Source organism: Grampus griseus, assembly GCF_964374135.1.
Source record: "Grampus griseus genome assembly, chromosome: 20".
Taxonomy (NCBI): Eukaryota; Metazoa; Chordata; class Mammalia; order Artiodactyla; family Delphinidae; genus Grampus; species Grampus griseus.
This window is the reverse complement of record NC_139014.1, coordinates 11,813,441-11,821,326: the sequence shown is the minus strand read 5'-3', so window position 1 is coordinate 11,821,326 and position 7,886 is coordinate 11,813,441. Positions and strand designations below refer to the sequence as shown.

Below are 7,886 nucleotides of genomic sequence, written 5' to 3'. Positions count from 1 at the left end.
TAGAGCTTCCACAACTTAAATTTTTTAATTCAAAAATAAACTTTGCAATGGGAGAGGCCACAACAGTGAGAGGCCCGCGTACCGCAAAAAAAACAAAACAAAAAAATAAACTTCATTACATAAAATGCCAACTTGGGGAAGAGCAAAACAGATTCCACAGAACTCCACACTCATTCTCTAGATTGTCAGTACTGAGGCCTGGCGCTGACTGAGCTGTCCAGGCCATCTTTGCTGGCTAGAGAAGCCCAAGCTGGAGAGAGTGAGGGAGCCCGGCAGCTGTCCTTCTCCAACGGGGCTATGAGTGGCCTGCCCCTGTCCTTCCATGTTCAATTGCTAACAGTCTGTAAGCCCCATCCCCATTCTCTCATTTGTATCCCACATCTGAGCAGGATGATAAACCCAGGTGCTCCCTCCTTTGGCACCTGTGGGAGATTCAAACCTCGCCGGGCCCTGCCCTTGGCAGGAACTCACACGGCCCCTCTGACCACAAGAAAGTCCTGGGCTGGGCTCCTGTCCTTGCTGTCAAGCCACTCTAGACCTGCTGGAGAGCCCTGCCCTGTCCTCCCCAGAGACCTCGATGACATAAGGACCCAGCCTCCCCAAACCTCGATGTGGGTGGCTCAGTCTCCACACCCAAACATGAGCTGGGGTGGCTCCACCTGCCCTGCGAGGACTGTGACAGCAGTGCCGTGAGCTGGTCTAGGTGGCCTAGATGCTGACCCCCGCCCTTTCCCCACACCAACCTGCTGCCTGGCTCTCGCTCTAGCTGTACTGCTCTGTCGAATCCAGCAGAGCCTCGCTTATGGATTTAGTTAACCGAAACCGGCAGTGTCTACAACTAACTGGTATCTAGGGACAGGATTATGGGATTGGCCCTCTGTAAAGTGGCCCTAGGTTGTGTCTCAGCCTGGACCTCTGTTTCAGAACAAAGCTGTATGTGACGCTAGGCTCAAGGGAATGATGCTGGCTGCATCTCACCCAGGCACTGGCCCCATCTCTGGGGGCTCAGGACACAGACGACGCCCTGTGTGAGACATGGGGCCGGCGGGTGGTCACTCACGAAACAGCAGTCTTTAGGGAGAAAAAACAGGAGCCCTCTCCCCCACTTGAGTCCCAGGATGTGTGCCAGGGAGAGGACTCTTGACTGCAGGCCATCTGCCCATCTACCCCCAACCCAGGTGCAGCGTCTCTGGTCCCTCACCATCACAGCTGTGTCTTTGGTTTCTTCCCAGAACGGAGGTGCGGTGGCCGTGGTGACTGAGCCCCCTGCCGCTGCTGCTGCAGTTTCTTTAGCGCCCTGTAGGCGTTCACAGCCCGCTCTCTCTCCTCCGCCACGATCCGCTGTCTGGCCAGAGAGGTGGTCAGAGGCTGGGACGTACCGCCAGGGCTTAAAAGCATCTTCAGCATCAGCGATTTCTTGCCAGGCTGAGGAAGAGAGAGAGGGAGGTTGAGGCACAGATTCAGGAAGGAGGGGAGGTAACAAAGAGCCTAGGCCAGCCCAATAGCTTAAGCCCAGTGAGAACATGGTGCTCTCCACCTGTGTGCCCTGAACCAGGCAGCACCGAGGGGCAAAAAGGGCAACTCCCCCACCTCTGCTTACCTGGTCCCTACTTGTGCTCATCCTGGGCTTGGCAGTCAGCTCTGGGGGCTGCAGGGCAACCTCACCAAACTTCACCGTGTCTGGAGGGGCAGAGAAGAACAACTGAGGCCTGCTGCCCACACAACCACTGCAGCCCTGGAACCCGGAGCCACCGTCCACCCACCCACCGACCCTGGGGAGACAAAGCTGCCCCGAACCAGGGCTGACACAATTGCTTTGTGAAGAGCTACCTTGGAGTAGCTCCTGCTCCAGCCTTTCTGCTGCCTTTTCCTCCCTCCTCTGCTGGACCTTAACCAGCCGTCGCTTCTGGAACCTGGGAAGAGAGCACAGTGCTGTTCACTTTCCTAAACTCTCAATTCACTGGACTCAGGAAGAGGCAGAGGTCACCCCTCCCCACGAGGGATGCATCAGGAAAGACCCCAGGTGGCTGCCTCTGAACCCCAGGACCCACAGAGAGCGCTCCGAACCTAGGAGGCCCCTCCAAAGTTCCAAGTCAGGGGTCCTCAGCGGCTGCGGCTGTACCTCTACAGCCCATCGGACAATGTCTGGAGATGTTCTGTGTTGTCACAACGTCGGGGGGAGAGGGGTGCTCCTGGCACCTCATGGGTGGAGGTCAGGAATGCTGCTCAACGCCCTACAGTGCACGGAATGGCCCCCACCCCAGAGAATCAGCTGTCCCAAGTGTCAACTGCTGCTGTGTGTAAACGGCCCCGCACAGCAACATGTGTGACATGGTCCCTTATTGTTACTAGAATCAACGTTCAATGAGTTTTAGAGATCACTGTGGCTTTAGGTGGTACCTGGGATATGTTTTGTGTGATGTAATTTTCACTGGCTAACGTAAGTACATGTATGGTAAGAATCTGGACGTAAGGAAACTCTACAAAGCTGAAAATGATCTAACTTTCACAGCTTTTAAAAGAATTTCTTCCTCTTTTTTTTTTTTTAATTTAGGCCACACCGCATGGCATGCGGGATCTTAGTTCCCCAACCAGGGATCGAATCCACGCCCCCTGAAGCGGAAACTTGGAGTCTTAGCCCCTGGACCACCAAGGAAGTGCCCAGTTTTAGAGAAATTTCTGATGAAAGCCTGGCTTGATTCAAGACAAAAGTTGCAGTAAAGGCAGAAACACATCTCAAAAAGCATTTGTTTGCTGAAACTACTGCCCCAGCTCCCACCCACAGGCTCAGGGAGGTGGCACACAGCTTGCATCCCAGACTTCTCCAGGGCTGAGGGTAGGGATGGGCAGGGGAGCCGCAGCTGGCGGTGGGCTTCCTCCTGGTGCCAATTTCACCACTTTACCCACCAGGAAGCTGAGTCTGAGAGGTCACAGAACTTGTACAAATGACATAGCTACAGACTCTCAAATCTCTTCTGGGCTGGAAAGGTGAACCCTGGAAACCAGTTTCCGTGGGGTAGGCACAGTCCCCTGACGGCCTGCGGGCCCTCCTGGGAGGACACTGAGCCTCACTGTTTTTCTACTTCCCTGAAACAACTGGCCTGGGGTAGACAGCTGGCCCTCAACCTCCCTTGGCTCTTGGACACCTTGATGCTTTCCAGAGAGAGGCACAGACAGAGATAGGCCTTCGGAGCTCTGTGGGTTCAGAGCCTCCCAGAAACGCTGAGGTTAAGTGGCTGCGGTACAGAGAAAAACACCCACTGACTCCAGGTCCTGCTCGGCCTGAATCATGGGGTAGGTGGGGTGCCCCCTGGCAACAAGATGCTGTCAATACAGAAGAAATCGGTGGCACCCCACAGCCCTGCCTCCCAGCCCCTGCAGCCCCCACTCACGCTTTCTTCCTCTCCGACTTCCCCTTCTTGGGAGCCGCCTGCACCTCAGGCTGCCGGCTGGCCTGGTTCTTGCTGAGGAACAGCACATGCTGCGCCTCCTGCGCCATGCGCTGCACATAGGCCCTGTCAGACTCCCACTTCTTCTGCTCGAACTTGGGTACAGCGATGTCCGGCTCCACTCCCTTTGCTTCCTTCTCCAATGTCTTACTGAAGGCCACCTGGGCTGAGGATAAAGGGAGACCTCAGAGGGGAAAGTCGTGAGGCGAAGGCAGGAGGGAGCAGGTGGCGCTGGGCTGGCCGCCCATGTTCATCTCCCCTCCCCAGGCCACGGGACGGGAAGACCACGTTCACGTGGGAGCTAAAAAGGATCTAAGATGCCAGCTGGGGGGAACCTGGGGTGGGACCCCTACAGCCCACTGGTACATGTCAAAGATGTCCTCTGCAGCTCGGTTGAAAAAGGAAACAGGAAACAACCTAAGTATCCGTCACTAGCTGACTGGCTGAGCGAATCCCCCTACGTTCATCCAGAGACGTCACTGCACAGCTGCTGAGAGCTCGGTAGAGCTACGATAAGGACGTGGAAAGACCTACAAAATCCACTGGTAGTGAAAACCCAGGACACCAAACAATATAGAGAATGAAGATATAGCTTTTACCTCATAAATAAGTGAAAATATGCATATTTTCCCTGGGAGGGTAAACAAGACAGACAGACAGCAGTTTCTTTTAGGGGGAGGGAGCAGGATTGAAAGACAGGGAAGGAGGCCACGGCTCACCTCGTATCTTTCAGTACTGTTTAATTTCACCACGTGTGTAACTTTATGTCTTTTAAATAACTTAAACCCCAAAAAGAGCTGATTCAATAGAGCATGGTTCAGAATGTGCCATCTTCCATCTGGGCCAGCGCCCTCCTCTACCCCTCCCCCTCCTCAACTCTTTATTTCACTATCGCTTTGGTAGCCATCTAACCCCCAATGAAAAGCCTAAGGTTGACAAAGAAATTACAAAACAGCATACCTGAAAAATCAGTCCCATGTTTGGGAAAACAAATACCTGTACGTGTACACAAAACACAAACACTCTGGACCCCATTCCCCAACATCTGGAGTGTTATCTCTGGCAGAGGCTGACAGCTGGGCACCCTACCTGGCCTTGGGGGAAGAGTGGGAGGGATGAGTTTCTCAGGGGGTCTGATCAACTCCCTCCATAACCTCTAGAAACCATACACTTCTCTCCACCATGATTTCTGCACTCAGGTCCAAGGAACCATCATCATTTCTTACTTGCAAGAGCCTTGCTGGCCTGCAGTGTCCTCTCGCCCCCTCGACTGTTACACAGTGACCTTTCCTTCAAGTAAATCTGAACTGACCGTCCCCTCTGATGGATCTCCACTACTCCTGGGAGGGGAAAATCAACGCTTCCACCTTGGCCCAGGAGGCCCCGGGGGCTCCTTTTGGAGCCTCACCTGAAACCACACCGCCACCTGCTGCCAGCCACCACTCTGGCCCTGGTGACACCAGCCTTTGGTCAGTCGTCCACATGCTCCTGCACCGCCTGACTGCTGGGGTCTGGCAGATTTCTTCTGCCTGAAACGCCACTGAATACTTGTGCAATTAAGTAGATTCAAACACGCAAGGCTTTATGGCCACCCAGCATGGGCCTGCAGTTACCCTCTTTCTTCCTCTTCTTGTTACTGATGGGGTTTTTCATCTCCTGGCGGCTCCTCATGATCTCTCGGAGCCGGAAAGGGATTTCCTGTTCATCTTGGTTCTTAGGCTGGCAATTCACTTTCTTCTTTTCTTTGCTGGGAAGGAGAACACGGGGGTGAGACACGTCTCCAATCGAGCATAAGCAGAATCAGAGAAACCGAAGCTGAGCCTGGAGAAAGAAACTTCGCAGGCCACCCTGGCCGCTGTAGTGCGTGCCGGTCAAGGGAACACGGCCTCATCCTCGCCCGCCCGGAGGCTGTCCCTGGACCGGTTTCTCACAGGACGCTGGGTGGGAGGCGCTCCGAGAGCCCCAGGGAGGCCCGTCACTCCCTGACCTCGTCCAGGATAGCAAAGACGGCGCCCCGGAAGGTGACAAGTGCCACACCGGAGACTCCCTCACGCCTCCGCCCAGCCGGCTGACCCTCCGGGCCGTCCACCGCACGGACCACACAGCGCGCTGGGCCCGGTGCGGGGAGGGGTGCCGGGGAGTCTTCAGGACGATGAGACCGGCACCCACCTGCGCGGCCCCGGCCGTGGCGCCGAGCGCTGCTTCCCCGGCTCCTGCTGCCTCCGGCCCTGCGGTCGCCCTGGGCTCCCTAGCCCAGCCGTCCCCGCCGTCCTCGCCGGCGCCGCAGCTCGGCGCCGGGTTCCCGCCATCTACACGTCCTGCGCTCAAAGGGGAAACCACTTCCGCACTCCCGCACGGTCCGGCCCCATACCCGCCATTTCCGCTTCCTGCGCTCACTGGGGCTGTGCAGCTCCCTGACGGGCCGGGATTGGCCAGAGCGGCCGCCATTCACAGCTCGGGCGGGGCCGACTGGGGAGCGCCTGCGCCGTGGGCCAGGCAGTGGGCGATGCTGCTGTGGAGTGTGGCTCGGGGAGGCTTGGCCGTGTCAGTCGCTGCCCGCGGCCTGGCAAGTACCGGCGAGGAGGGGGACGGGGTGCATTCGGGAGGCCGGGCCCCGCCGGGGCCGAGAAGCCCCGCTCTCCCGGCAGCCGGGCAGAGCCCAGGGTAGCGCCGGCGGGTTCTGAGCTCGTTCCCTCGTCCAGTACCTGTTGAACACCTGCTTTGTGCGAAGCCTTTGGGGAAACCTCAGTGTACAAGGAGTTGGCGCCCCTCGCAAGAGGAGTTAGAGAAATAAGTAAAGTTTGCGCCTGTGTTCAGTGCCCTGGAGACAGAGCAGGGAAGGGGACCCGGGGGCCGGGGTGGGGGCTGGAGGTGGGGAGAGGGCTGCCCACTGGCCTTTGGGAATGACTTGGGCTTCTCATGTGACAGAGAGAAACAGGGATGAAGGGGTGATGCGATTAGTCAGAATGCTCACGGGGGAGGGACGTGGCAGTACTGGTTGGAGAGGGAGAGGTGGCTGTGTGGGCTGGAGCTCACAGGCTTCTGCCCTCGCCATACTCCTGTCCACCGGGCAGAGGCATCTTAGCTGGAGGTGCAGTCTCAACCCCCACCATCTGCTGGAGGGCACGCCTAGTGCGAGGCCTTGAACCCAGCATTTCTCATGAACCTGTGGCTCATCCTCGTACCAAGCGTTACATCCATTTTACAAATGGCAAACTGAGTCTATAGGTGAAGTAACTTGTCTAAGGTTACGCAGGAAGTGAGGAAACTGAGAAAGACGTGGAGCCCCCTGCCAGTGACAGGAGTCCGAAATTTCCCCACAGCTGGAGGCAGGCAGAGCCTTACCAGCTTTCTGGAGACTCATGTGCTTATCTGAATCCTTAGGGGCCACTATCCAGCTGGGACTGGGGCCAAAGGCTTCCTGGAGGTGGCAGCATTCTTCACAGGATCCGAGTCCGTGAAGGCCACAGAGAGTTCAGGAAGGACCATGTGGAGGGGGGCTCCCAAGCAGGTGCAGCGGGCACTGGGCAGCCCGAGTCCTCCCTGCCTGGTGGGGGCCCCTCAGAACCCCTGTACCCGCCACCCCCTGAGCTCCAGCCCCCCACCAACTGCTGCATGAGCGGCTGCCCCAACTGTGTGTGGGTGGAATATGCAGACGCACTGCTGCAGCACTACCAGGACGGCGGGGAGCGGGCCCTGGCCGCCCTGGAGGAGCACGTGGCTGATGAGAACCTCAAGGCCTTCCTCCGGATGGAGATCCAGCTCCGTATGAGAAGTGGAAGCTGAGCTGCCTGGCCAGACAGCCTCACCCCGACAGACTCCTCCTCAGGATGCAGCACAGCCTCCTTTATCCACGGCCCCTTTGTGCAGCTGGTGTCGACGGGATTGTTTATTGACTTTGCCTGAGAATAAATAAGCTCTGTGTGGTGGTTAGACAGGAGGCTTTTGTGTTGTCATCCATAGGCGTGTATTACCTCAAGGAAAGCACGTGCAGATGTCATTGTATGTCCACTGGGCACCTACAGCCTTCACCAACCTGTGAGGTTGGCTAAACCTGTTTCCTTGACTATTCAAGTGACAGTGACCCCAGGGGCCCCCTTCTATGTCCCAGCATCCCAGAAGTCCCAGAGGTCAGCTCTGGTTACTCTCAGTGGTGCAGCTGAGGGAGGACCATCCGGTCCTGAGAGGTTGCTGTTAGCAAAGCTCTGGCAGGCACAAATGCCCGCAGATGGCCTGGAATGTGCCCCATTCATCCAGCTGCAGGCTTTCAAGCTCTGATACCAGTGGCCTGGACAGACAGGGTTAAATGAATTTATGCCTGTTTTATCTTCTCTCATTTAAGGGAAAAGCTTGGGTTGTTATAAGGCTTCACAAAGAATTTGAGCTGATAAGCAGGCCTTCCCAGGTAGGGGCCTTCAATGTAAAGCCAGAGTTTCC

At 56.7% G+C, this 7,886-nt stretch overlaps 2 protein-coding genes across 2 annotated transcripts; one reads left to right on the top strand and one right to left on the bottom strand.

Annotated features, from left to right (window-relative positions):
• On the bottom strand, positions 1 to 5,759 carry CCDC137 (coiled-coil domain containing 137). Its single transcript, XM_082679967.1, has 6 exons — positions 5,619 to 5,759; positions 5,063 to 5,196; positions 3,393 to 3,615; positions 1,831 to 1,913; positions 1,601 to 1,680; positions 1 to 1,425 (listed from the first exon to the last, which is right to left on the bottom strand). The coding sequence occupies exons 1-6, from the start codon at positions 5,756 to 5,758 to the stop codon at positions 1,204 to 1,206; spliced, it is 882 nt and encodes a 293-aa protein (XP_082536093.1). The 5' UTR covers position 5,759; the 3' UTR covers positions 1 to 1,203.
• A 186-nt stretch (positions 5,760 to 5,945) lies between these two features.
• On the top strand, positions 5,946 to 7,372 carry OXLD1 (oxidoreductase like domain containing 1). Its single transcript, XM_082679736.1, has 2 exons — positions 5,946 to 6,015; positions 6,834 to 7,372. Exons 1-2 carry the CDS (start codon positions 5,956 to 5,958, stop codon positions 7,233 to 7,235), a joined length of 462 nt encoding a protein of 153 aa, XP_082535862.1. The 5' UTR covers positions 5,946 to 5,955; the 3' UTR covers positions 7,236 to 7,372.
• Positions 7,373 to 7,886: the final 514 nt, after the last annotated feature.

Excerpts from the sequence above, each read along its gene's own strand:
- CCDC137 (XM_082679967.1), bottom strand. The coding sequence starts at position 5,758 with ATGGCGGGAACCCGGCGCCGAGCTGCGGCGCCGGCGAGGACGGCGGGG. Across the intron at positions 1,914-3,392 it reads AAGTCGGAGAGGAAGAAAGC|GTTCCAGAAGCGACGGCTGG; the intron begins GTGAGTGGGGGC and ends CTCTCTTCCCAG. Across the intron at positions 1,681-1,830 it reads GGAGCAGGAGCTACTCCAAG|ACACGGTGAAGTTTGGTGAG; the intron begins GTAGCTCTTCAC and ends CTGCCCCTCCAG.
- OXLD1 (XM_082679736.1), top strand. The coding sequence starts at position 5,956 with ATGCTGCTGTGGAGTGTGGCTCGGGGAGGCTTGGCCGTGTCAGTCGCT. Across the intron at positions 6,016-6,833 it reads CAGTCGCTGCCCGCGGCCTG|GGGCCACTATCCAGCTGGGA; the intron begins GCAAGTACCGGC and ends CTGAATCCTTAG.